This window comes from Gavia stellata, chromosome 17 (genome assembly GCF_030936135.1).
Source record: "Gavia stellata isolate bGavSte3 chromosome 17, bGavSte3.hap2, whole genome shotgun sequence".
NCBI classification, from domain to species: domain Eukaryota; kingdom Metazoa; phylum Chordata; class Aves; order Gaviiformes; family Gaviidae; genus Gavia; species Gavia stellata.
Window position 1 is genome coordinate 10,563,114 of NC_082610.1, and position 13,208 is coordinate 10,576,321.

Here is a 13,208-nt window from a genome sequence, read left to right on the forward strand (position 1 = left end):
ATTGTGTAGTTCATAAGAAAACTTCAAAGAGTTGTTGCTACTAGGTTTTTTTGTGTGGTGGTTTTTTGGGGTTTTTTTGTGGTTTTTTTTTTGGGGGGGTGTCTTTTTTTTACAGATTCCTTTTAATATCAGGAATGTCTTGCACAACTGTACAATTACACCCAGGAAAGCACAAATCCAGATATGTTCAATTCTTAAGCAAAGCATACATTATTTAGTATATGCTTTGCAAAAATAAGCAAGTTGAAGTTCTCCTTTGTATTTGGATTTGCCAAAATTAGGAAGGCTTCCAAGAGCACCTCAACTTTAAAATAATTACTTCCTAGGAATGAGAAAGCAGAAGAGCAGTCTGAATGATAATTTTTTTATCAAATCTGTTTCTCAATTCTATTCTTTAGCCATTATGTTTTTCACTTGTTTCACTTTAGCCTTGTCTTGATTTTCTCCTCTTAGTTTCTCAGTTTTCATATCTGTTCTACAGTTTTCTCTTACACAGTATTTTACACAGATGGGATTTCCAGAACTGCACACTAGTAACAGTCTGTAGAAGCCTTGAACTTGTTTCTTTTGCTCTCTGGAGATGAGGAGGAGCGTGGATGGGAAAGAAGTATATTCCGTATATTTTTTCTAACAGTGAATTCATAGTAAACTCAATCTGATTGTAAATTACTAATTCATTGTCTTTCCTAGTAGTAAATATCCCTGTCAATAAGACTTCCATCACATCCTAATACATATGGATCAGGGCAAAAAGCTTCATTTTATAAAATGGGAACCCTAAGTTCACAGAGAACAACAGATACATAATACATTCACCATGGCTCATTTCCTGAAATACTTTTTTGAAAAAAGTCAGTGTGAGTATTATAGTGCATCTGGCTCTTCATCTGAGAAGGATAGATGCTTTCAAAGCTGTCTTTATTTCCCTTTATGCCAACAGCTCCCTCCCAAAAGAATAATCAGGCTTTTAAATCAGTTTAATATGCTAGCGGTTTGTGATAGTTTACTTTTCAGGAAGAATAATGTGTAACAAGTCCAGGACAATCAGTTAATATGAAAAAGTCCTAACCAGAACAGTTTGAGAATATTGCAAACTATCTTTCTAGTCTAGATATTATGTAGGGATGAGAGTGCAGTCATTCGGGGGGGGGGGGGGGGGGGGGGGGCGGGGAACGACCAGCCAAACTGAAAAACAAATATAAACATCTCATTAGGTTCATGAAGGTCAAGATAAGTAATAAACTTCCTCTTTATCCACATCAGTCTACGCAGGCAACTTTCCTGAAGTCCCTTGTGAGGTTTCAACACTTGTGGCAACCTTTTCATGATCTGCCAGCATACAGGAAGCAAATGAATTTTGGCTCTTCCTTAAAAGTAAAGCAAGGATTGTAAATATTGAACCTCTGTGATGTGCCAGACTCCCATCATATAGGCTTGGAGTAGTTGATTCTGAAAAGGAAGCTAATGAAATCATTGACCTCATTTCCATTCCAAGCAGTCTGACTTTAAAGAGAAGCTTGCACCTTTATTCTACATAAATTGCCTGGAAGAGTAATACTGTCTTCTTATTCCTTACATATTTATTTCTTTAAAAAACAAAATGAAGAAAGTAAGTTTCAAAAATAGACAGGTTTTTTTTAGGTTATTCAAAATTAGAAAGGCTAATGGTTTCCACTGGGCATAAGAAAATTAAAGGGACAAGTAGCCAACTGGTAGATGAAATTCAACGCTTCCAATAGAAAAGAAAAATAGAAATTTGAAAGAAAAATATGTTATATAGATTTGTTCTAGAACTACATGAGTGACACAACTGCTATTAAACATTATGGCTAGTTCTGTGAAAATATTTTTTGTCGTATTACATCATATTCATCATCTTGTAGATGTGTGTGTATATATATATATTTAAATATACATGTCTTTAGATATGAATGTGAAACTTAAACTTTGCTAAAGATCAAACAGCCCTTTAAACCCTTCAGTGGTCTGTCCACATCTCCCATGGTCCTTTAAGTCATTTAATTCCACAAATGTTCCCACCAAAAGAAAGTCATTTAGTGAAACATTTGGGTAAGTATTTTTTTGTTTGTTTGTTTGTTTTTCCGCTGGAAAGACTGTGCCCCAAAGGGGATCAAAATTAAAAGGCATTTGTTAAAAATTTGCAGGAAAAGTTGCTACTTCATTATTATTTTTTATAAAATACCTCTGTAACTACTGTTTTGAGCACTTTGGTACAATATTACTGTACAGTTTTATACAAGTGGGAAATGAAATGCTTCTCTGTCATTTCTTTTAGTACTCTCAAATGCTTCTTTAGTATTTACTGCAACTTGCTGGGCTTTCAAGGACTATAATGGAATTTAAAGCTTATTGGCATGGCTCAAATAAGCTGTTTGCTCTTCTTCCATAATCTGGGGACTTCCTGGTACTGGCTATACATTGCAGAAATAAATCGCAGTTTCTCTTCATTATTCATAGGGTCATAACATTCAAGATTAATGTTTGCTCTGATGACTTTTTCATTAAAATGATCACAAATCTCAAAAGTTTCATACTTCTTAACACACACAATTTGTCCAAAAATTTCTGCTAGAAAGCATGGTTGTTCCTTATTCATTCTTCATCATTCATTTCTCTATGAAAACCTTTCATTCTGCCAATGAGGGAACATATACAGTATTTGCCAAAAGTGACTAGTCACTTCCTACACTAGATGAGAAGTTAAATTCTTCAATAACTCTATGAACTACTATTTTCCATCAATTTCCATTTCCAAATTATTAATTAGCAACTCAGTTCACTTTGTGAATGATCCTACAGGAAAAAGAAAAGTCTAAGTGTATCATACTATTTATTCCAAGCAAATAATTGATCTGATTCTATTTAACATATCCCAAGAAGCAGCAGAACAAGTGTATGGGTGGAAATATGCATTACAGCTCTTCACTACAGGCATGGGAACTGTAACTTTTACAAAGCACAGCTACTCAGTTTTTGCACTATGAAGGACCAAATAGGCCTGATGGTCGTGAATTTACAGTATAAATGTGTACCCCAAAAATTTCTTTCCCCTTCGGCATATCACCAGCTTCGCCTTTTAGCTAACAAGCTACAAGCATGTCTCAAATGCCAAATGGCTCTTAGAAAATTTCATATTCGTTCATTCTAGCTGCATTTCCCGTCCTGCAAATGTAGCACCCTAACTGATTCTGTCTAACAGGAAGCAATAGAGCCGTTTAAGCCATCTCTTGTCATGTTACACATAGACTACTTGACAGTCTGGCATGGTATCTTTAAAACTGGTGCCCTCTCTTCTGCTATGTTATTATTTATGCATTCTTTTCCAGATTACACTATATAATATTTTTCACTGAATATTGCAAGACCGAATGTATGCAGTAATTTTGCATATTTTATCAGTTGTGCGAAGTATGTATTCAAGGAGAATATGGTAATAACCAAAAAGAACCAAGTCTGAGGCATGGGAGCCTGACTACAGTTGTGTATATGCAGTCATGACAAATTTTATCTTCTACTATGCTTTGTTTGTACCCATGTTTCTTGTGAAACAGAAGCTTTAGCTTTCACAAGAGGAACACCATAATCCTTTGTCAGGAGATACTACTGCAAGATGTCAGAAAGAAAAATGCAAGCCCTTGAACATATGACTCCTCTCAACTGTGTCTTTAAGAATCACTGCTCATTCAGCCAGCTGTCTGATCAGTAAAGACATTTTTTGTCACTTACAAACTCTAGAGGAATATTATATGTCAGCTAAGTTGTCAAGGAAATTTGCATTAATGCAGACTAAATATTTTAAGAGGAAATAGATGTGCAAACAAGAAGAAATTCTTCTTAGAACAAGTTTAACTTGTTGGATTACAGATGTTAAGCTTTATTGTAGAGACTGATCAGTTTTCTTCAGCAAGTATACTTTTGAATGTTGTGCTCCCATACAATTTTGATTGTAATTAATAAACTATCTCAATATGAAGTCACCTTACCTGAATTACAAACAAAACATTCTGCTTACATAACTTTTCTTCTTAATAAGCAAAACTAAAATCTTTCTGCTGCTACAAAACAAAAAAGAATATTTTGCTATGTTTTGAGTTCTTTTTTCCTGTTTATGAATGTCCATGAAGAATTTACTTCAATTTTTTTTTTTGCTTAAAGCTCTAATTATCTTACCAATAAGCTATTACGTCAATCTTCTGTCAGTTTTGGATTATGTCACAACAATTGCTGCTGGAAAAGTATTCTGAGCAAACAAATCTCTATTGCTCATACACTTTTTGTTGTGAGTATTTTGTATGGCCATTTAGTAATTCTGATTACATATTGAAATTGTGCTATGAAATTTATGTACATTTAAGGCAATTGATAATTACCATGGTGAAGTCCTAGGATTATATTTCATTGATCTAGTTCATTTATGAAACTTAGTTACTTTTAAGCAATACCTGGAAAAAACATTACACAAATTTGTAACCCAAGCAAAGCAGATTAAGAGAAAGCACACACTGATAAACTGGAATTTGTAACACTATTTAGGAATACAAATGTATGCAAGTCACTCAGAGGATTAGAACACTGTCTTAACCAACACAAGAGCTTTCCATAGCCTAAGGCCTACCTGTAAGATGTAGAACACATAACTGGAAAAAAAAAAGTCAGTAAAAGCTAATAACAGCCTCAAATACCAGTAAAGCCCAGTTACAAATACATTTTTAGATCATGGAAAATGTTATTACTATATGAAACCCTGACACTAAACTCACTTAGGCCTGTTTTATTGGTCCACATTCATAAATTTCAGGGTCAGACACATAAGAGTTGGACTATGTATATGTAATAAAACTAATATAATCTGAGGTTCACTCCCTTGATTTTCAGCTGCCTTACTTTAAAGAATTTCCCAGAAAGTTTCTAAACACAGTATTAAGGATAATTACCTCTGTTCAACAATATTTCAGAGAAGAATATATTAGCTGAGAATTATTACTTTGTCTCAGGAGTCTTTGCAAAGACACACCTTCCATCCTGAACAGGTGCCAGCTATGTTAATTAAGTAAAACTTGTGAAGCACAAGTGAAACTACACTGCAATAGGTTAAAACTGCTTCAGTAAGTACTTCAGATACTTTGTCCAAACAACGCTTTTCCTCCAGAAAAGTTAAAGTCTTAGACTTCTAGGTTTAAAAAAAAAGTTGCTCTTACAGTATAATTACTAAGCTGAATTATGGCTAATCCTCCATAGATGTATTTGCATGGAAGAAAGACAATTTAGATTTTCAAAAGCACAGCTAGGATTTAAGCAATAGGCATTGATATTTCCATTGTTTTTCAAGAAGTTAGATGTCTACCCACTTCATATTCCTTAAAATCTCCCCCTAAGCAACAAGAACTTAATGGAGGGAGCAACATTTTTTTCCACTGGAAATAACAGCTTGAAATTACCATTGAATTTTGACTGAATCATATTCACAAAGATTGACTGATTTGTCCCAGTATATCCTAGAGTTTAGTAACATGATTATTCAGAATAAGTTAAGTTTATCATTTTCTATTTGACTGCAATGTTGAATTGAATGCCTTTTGAAATTTGTTGGTTTTTAAATGAGAAAAGATTGCTTGTTATGGGCTGAAAATATCTGTATTGCAAGATTTTAAATTGCTAAGATTTATTTCACTTCTTGCTAGCCAAACTTCACCTAATAATTCAATGTGTATATCACAATAATGCTGGCATGTCTGAATACTCATTTTAATAAAAAGAGAAAAGTAAATAAGTATATAGAAGAAAGCTTGTTTTATTTCAGTAAGAACTTGTTAAAAGAACTCTCCCAGTTAGGATTTCTGGTAAAACTCTTTCAGCTTCAAGTGAAACCAGATTACAGCCAGTTTGTTGGGAAAGGAGTTCATTTGATGGAACACCAATCACATGCAAGCAACCAAAAACTTGATTACCCAAATAATTATATTATTGATCAGCAGTTCCTTTGATCAAATGTCCTGTCTATGCCTGGTTGATCAGAAATTCTGGGTTGGTTTTTTTTCTTCAGATGTTTGTTCTTATTTGCATCTTTTCGTGTCAGATGAATCCAAATAGTTTAGCTTGTGCCTTTTGACTCTGTAACTCCAGTTGTGTATCTGGACACATGCATTGATCTGCGTTAGCTATTGATGTCTCCCATTGTTGGCTAATTTAGCTATTTGATTTTGTATAATATTTAGGAATCCAAATGGTAACTTCATAAACACAAGTAAAAAAAAATTGTTTCATTACTTGTTTCACATATGAACAGACAAAACCACCAGTATTATTTCTGTATTTCACATGTCTTGATTTTTGGTAAGTTTTTTCAACATCAAAGTTTTAGAGGGTAAGGCACAACCATTTATGCCAGAAAAAACAAGTCACAGGCCTGCAATTTTGTACTGTCAGAATTTGGATGGAATCATTATACATTTACCTTTGGTCCTGTAACCTTCAATACTGAACAAGAAGCATGCAATATGTATGTATACATTCAACACTAACTCAGATTCTTTTGGAACAATCTATGATTTCATTCAAAATCAATATAAAAGCTTATGTTCAGTAGATCTATATTAAAAACCTGTGCAATATAAACAGAGGCATAATTTTGTTTCTTTTTTTTACTAGATAATCTACAAAGTGCAGTTGTATCTTAGAGCTTTATTGATATTTTTGTATTGTGATGTAGAAAGTGTTACCCACTTAGTATCTCAGCCCTACCAAAACTAAATTATGTTATTAGCCTATTTGAGGGTGATCAAACATTGGATTAGGTTGCCCATAGAGGTTGTGGAGTCCCCATCCTTGGAGAAATTTTGTCTGGGCACGGTCCTGGGCAGCCTACTCTAGGTGACCTTGCTTGAGCAAGATGTTGAACTAGATGATCTGGAGGGTCCCTTCCCCAATGATTCTGTGATTGTGTTTAATAGGATAATCTGAAGATGAGCATTTGTATTCCATCATACAGTCTCTTGACTTAAAGAGTGGGATTTTTTTTTTTTTATAACATACCTACTTTAAAAAAAAAAAAAAATCCAGCAATGACTCCATAACCAAACTGAGTGTTTTTAATAAAGCTGTCATAGAACTGATTGTAATAAAATCTGTCACAGAAAGGCCATGCTCATCTCTCCAGTCTGTTATAACTGATGATGTGATCCATTGGTAGAAAACTCTTGCTATTTCTGCATTGTTTTTAACCTGGTGATTGCTACCAAGGAAATGAACAAATGCACTAATTGTGCTCATAAGAATAGGAGATTAATAAGAAATTGAAAGTCAGTGGAGTAAAAGGGATTCAAACATGATAACCTGATCAAAAATTGATGAATACATCAGAATATCCATAAGACATGCCATGAGTAAGATATTCAGAGAGCCTGTATGCCCATGGCCTAACTGCAAACCACAGCTGGGCTACCTGAGTTGTTATAACTGCATGGAAATAATAGCAGTGTCTTTCAAGTCCTCTAAGAATGAAGTTACAGTCTTAATAGACACAAAAAGAAAAAAAAAAAAAAAATCAGATGAAGCTCCCTAGTCCTGAGAATGTCTAATCTGGGGCCACCCTGAAGATCTGTCTTCTTATTTTCTGTCTGTCAATAGGCCTCCTTTACTGGTGTATGAAAGCACATTGCAGAGGATGTGCTTATAAAAATTAACTGTATGTATATGCAATTGCATTGATTGGTTCCTTTAACCCATTTTAAAAGTACGTTTTTAACAAAAAAATTGGACTTATTTCTATGGAACACATTACCCATGATTAACACGCTGTAATACTGTCCAGGTATTCTGATATGCCGGAATTTGGGAGCTCAGGTCATGCTGCAGCCACAATCAAGAAACTATAGTTATGAAATTTTGACTTGGATTCATATAAACACCTCAGAACACTTGGCTGGCATCATGGTTGCACCAGGAAAGAGATCAATGCAAGTACCTATGGCACAGGGGCCTTCCTTGTGTTCATGAGATTCTCCATTGCAGAGTGTCAAGAGCATGTATCAATGCAGAGTAGGTACAGAGAGTAGATATATTAGTTAGCCACTAATGGAACTGGCCAGATGCTAAAAGTGAGCACAGATGATCATCAAAAACATGGCTAAACGTGTGCATTAAATTTATATGTTGCAATGCTACTGAAAAAACCTGTTCCTTCTGAAATACTCAGCACCATTCCCCACTGCTCCCAACGTCCGTGCCTACCTGTAAACTGTGCAGCCTTGCCTATAGTGCTTGCCTGCAATTTGATTCACAGCTGCAGTTTAGACTTGCATCAGATACTGCTCTGGAAAACACATTGCACTAATTCTGGTGAAAGCAGAGTGAATTGAGAAGCAGCTGGATTTTTGAGGAACACTTTCAGAGCTTCAGATCTCTGATTTTTCTAACGACAAACAAGTAAAGACTTATCCTGCTCTCATTACAAAGCAGAGGAAATCACTGGCATCAGATGACTACTGCTACCACATGGGAATACAGATAAACAGGCTTAGAAAAACTGAGACATCTGGAAAGATGGAGCAAAAATCATACAGAAAATACAGTATGTAACAGTACAAATGGCTAATGTAAAAGCAGCTCCAGGATGCAGCCAAAAATCTCATCACTTGGGCCTGCACTCACCCCAGCCAGTCACACTGGATCTGCCTAGCTGCTGAAAATTGCCAGCCAGGTGTGCAATATCTGAAAATTACTGTCCAATGAAAGGGAACAGTTTAGAGCACTGCCCTTTAGCCCCACTGTGTTTCATAAAAGACAGATAATGACTGTTCCTTTTCCACCCACAAAACCAAAAATTTCACACAAAAATGGTTCCTAAGGAGTCAAAAAGAAGTAAAACCAAGATGATGAAAAATAATCCTTTCTTATTCTGCAACTTGGCGAGTTACCTGCTCTGAAAGTAAGCTGTGAGATAAGGGTTCTTGGTGTTATTAAATGCTTATTAAAGCCCTTCCAACTCTCCACATGACAAATAGTTCATATTGCTCTCATGTATTTTTTCTCATGATGTCAGGTCTCTAGATGACTATGTCCTCTGCTAAAGTCATTTTCAAGGTAGGGGACTGTTGGTCTACCTGTCAAATTGTTCCTCCAGGGAATCCAAGACAAATTGCTTTATTCTGAAGGTCTTCTTTCAGTACTGCATCCCAGTTCCTCTGCTTTTTAATCAAACAGAGAGATTGTGCTCTGCCTCTACTGCCAGACTTGTTTACCAGGAAATATTCCAAAAATACCAAGAAACACCATTCTACTTTCTCTCAAATTGCCTTTTATGCATGGGAGGAATTTCTTTAATTAATTTCAGCTCTGAAACTCTTTGCTGTAATTCCAAACAGCTGTTGTGCTGTCCCCACTGTTAATGAGCTTTGCCTTCATATGACTGGGAGAAGAATAGAAAGGGCCATGCTGGCTAAAATTGTTTAAGATTGGTTTTCAGCACGCAAAATAAACTGGACAGCTCCTGCGTGAAAGTGATTGTAGTGTCACTCCCTTTCTGTGGAAATTTAATCTGTCTGGCTAGTGAGAACGAGACTCACAGCAGGGGCAGAAGGTATTGACTTTTCCACTTTTTTGAGAATTTATTTTTTTCTTTAAATTGACTGAGGCTGTTTCATCTGAATTGTCATTCTTAAATAATTGTCCTGGTAGGAGCAGTACATTTCAACCTCTTGCCATCCTTTGAAAATTTAGGCTAGCTGTTAGCTAGAGAGATGCAGCCTGACATTCTGAACCTAAACGCAGTGTGAAAAATTGCTTTGATAAGGTTGTGTTTATAATTTGAGGCAGTAAAATAGAATTCTTACTAATTGTGTTTAAGGCATGATGTGTTGTGTAATCCACAGAGAAACTAATTTCAAAAACACTGTAACCATAAAAACAGCTGTTCCACTGAGTCATTTTCCCAATGTGCAACTTAAAACAAAGCATAACCGAGAAAAAGCCTCTCCCACTTGTAACTTATTTGTGTTGATATGATTATGGAGTAGGATAATGCTAGGAATGTGGGGAAAAACAACAGAAAACTCATCTCCACATTCCTTTTATACCAGAAGTTTGGAGACAGAAAAAAGAGCCTTTGGAGTTTAAACCAAGGAAAACCTCAGTTTTGAAGAGATACTGGTACCTAAACTAAATGAACAGCAAGACATGTATCGATAGTCAAAAATCATTTGCAAAGATAAGAATGAGTCTAAGATTAGAAGGAATGGAATTAAAGTGATGAAACAAGATACTTCAGTTAAATACCTAAAAACCAAATTCATGCCACGTATGTGCATGTGAGCATATGTTCATGATTGTTGTATAATACAGTCTCTGGAAGAGAAGGTAAAGGAGGTGGAGGAAACATAAAAGGAAAATAAAGAAAAAACAAAATGTACTGCAGGCACTACTTTTTCATCAGTAGAAAGTTGAGTGAACAAGTGAACAGCGCTGTTCATATTTAGGATGACCCTTCATCTCACCCAGCTTTTGCAGGGAAAATATAAACTAAGTTCTATAAGGATGAGCCTTATACTGAATTCCAAACAAGGTTAATTTTTTTTTTCTTGGGGAAAAAAGAAAAGAATAGAACATTTAATATGTTTCTATTGTATGGCTGTTGCAGGGACCAGAATTTAATTTTTGTAGATCTGCAATCCAGAGATGTTTACTTCCTATATTGTATGCCTTGGAGATGCAAAGCTCCAAAAAGCACAAAGGTGTGACATGCATGTATTTTTCTTGTTTGCAGATATCTCAATAAGTTTGCTCTCCCTAGTTGTCACAGCCTGTGGTCTTGCTCTGTTTGGTGTCTCTCTGTTCGTGTCCTGGAAGCTTTGTTGGATCCCTTGGCGAGAGCGTGGTCTGCCATTTGGGAGCAAAGACAACAAACAAGAATCACTGAACTACACAGATACAGAGACCAATGACCATGACTACAGTGAGGATTATCTGGGTCAGCCTACAGCCTATCCGGAGTCCTCCATGAAGATCAGCCACACCTCCCCTGATATTCCTTTAGATGCTCAGGCAGGAACGAAGGAGAACTGCATACAGAATGTGCGAATGCATCGTCAGATCACTGAACCAACAACTTCTGCTCGGTCAGTAACTCCAATTTCTCTCTGCTATTAATGAATACAGATACAGTCAGAAGAGCACAGCTTGATTATCCAGTACACTGATCTATTAAAAATGCATAAGTTACTTTCCACATTATTTTTTTAAAAAAAATTACACAAAAGTTATTCTTTGAGGTGCACAAACCTCTTAGGTTAAAAGGACAGGATTACAATGCTATTCCATTCTTCGATCAAATACTGTCTCGTTTGTGCCTCTCCCTCAGAAGCTGGGCAACACAGAGCACTGTGTGTCCCTTAAAACACCAGAGCAGCCTAGATTTAGCTTGTAAAGCATATTCATTTGCACTTAGCACTGATGCTGAACACTCAGTAATACCTCCTCAAAGATTTTTAAAACAGCCAAAGAAAAGTAGGGCAAGCTAATGAAACATTTGCAAGAGTTAGAAATAGGAATAAAAATCATAGATTTTAGCCACAATCATGACTGTGGGGGGAAAAGTGACTGAACAAGAGTCAATGAGGTCTCCAGGGGAACTGGAGAACCAGTACAGGAGGGAAGAGGAAAGAGGGAGGGTCAGAGTATGTGCAGGGGCAGGTGATAAAAGGATTATGTTTCACACAGTAAGAGAAAGGATCAGCATGTGAAGAGCCAGTAAATTTCTAAGTCAAAGCAGATGCACTTCAGCTGGAGAAGGTACAGCACTAGTCAAATTGCTCTTTGCTAGCCTCCTTTCTGGCCATCGGGGAGAGCAAATTTAGCCAAGACTCTTGCCTGCAGGCACACCTGAACATGGGTAAGATGACAGCAGCTAGCAGCCAGTTCAGCAATTGCCAGTTGTCCAAAATATGCTTCAGAAAGAATTTGAGAAGTCCCCAGAACATTATTAATGCTATGCAGCAAAAGCTCCAGGTGCCCTTCCTCCTTAGATTAGTGCAAGAATAGCTTGGGCTTATATTGTTGTAGGAATTTATGGGGATGTCAAAGCCATAATTATGGATGCCGCAGCTTGCACCCTACCACACACAAGGTTGAATTGCAGCTAAGGACTAGTAGCCCAGAAGTACAGTACAGGGCTGGTGCTGCTGTGTTTTCAAACTGCTGGGAAATAAGCATGTCATGAGATTCATTAACAACAGAAGATTCATATCCGACATCTAACACCAGGAGCTCTCATGTGTATCTTCGATACTGTGAAAGTATTGAGTCAGATACAGGCTTTCTCTGCTACAACGGGGCAGCAATTCTGATACTCAATCAAATGACATATGCACAGTATTGCCACAGCATAGTCATCTCACAAGAAGCAGCAGCAATCCCAATCCATAAAAGAACTTGCCACAGCATAGTCATCTCACAAGAAGCAGCAGCAATCCCAATCCATAAAAGAACTTGCCTCAGCATCCTGAGTGCATGGACAACATTTTCGCTCCTCTGAATCTCTGCAGATCTTCTGGCAACTGTTGCGGGTCTGGCTCTCTCCAGCAGGTGTTACAGTGGCTCTCTGTCCACAAGGGCATGGCTGGTCCAGGCCCTACCCCTGCCCTATAATGTTTGCTGATAGAGGCTTTGCTCTTTACTAGTCTCTTTTATTGTCCCTTACTTTTGCCAGGTCTTCTTCAAAAGACTCTTTCACTGAGCAGGAAGGGCCCATCTTCCTTGTACTGCATCCTTCATTTGTTCACCTTTGTCTCTGCTGCTTTCTGGCGCACTGGGTAGCCAGCTGTGGCTTTCTTGTGTGGCCACAGAGACCAGGCACCTGCCCCTGCTACAATCCTTGTTCAGCTGGCTCTCCAATGCCCTTCTTTTTATTCCTCCCCAGGATATGCTGCACCTCCCACTGTGATGAGGAGCTTAAGGGTTGAGCAATATAAATCTTTTTTTGTGACACGATAATACTTTATCATGGAAATGACTAATGTATAGCTACAAAATTACGTATTTATTATGCGACAAGAGAAAAAAAATAGGATCATATATAAGAGGCTCTTCCTGTTTTAAGCATGCATAAACATGTATTTACAAGGAATGAATGAATAACGATACCAGAGGAACCTTTGCTGATTACAGTCAACATAAATAGCTTTGGACTAATCCTG

General features: G+C 36.8%; 1 protein-coding gene across 1 annotated transcript in view; it reads left to right on the forward strand.

Moving 5' to 3' along the window:
* The window catches only part of LOC104259920 (synaptotagmin-9), a 64,472-nt gene that overhangs the window by 22,218 nt on the left and 29,046 nt on the right, over nucleotides 1–13,208 (forward strand). Inside the window, exon 2 of the mRNA XM_059825965.1 lies at nucleotides 10,781–11,132. Within this exon, the coding sequence (XP_059681948.1) occupies nucleotides 10,781–11,132 (352 nt within the window). The remainder of the gene's footprint in view (nucleotides 1–10,780; nucleotides 11,133–13,208) is intronic.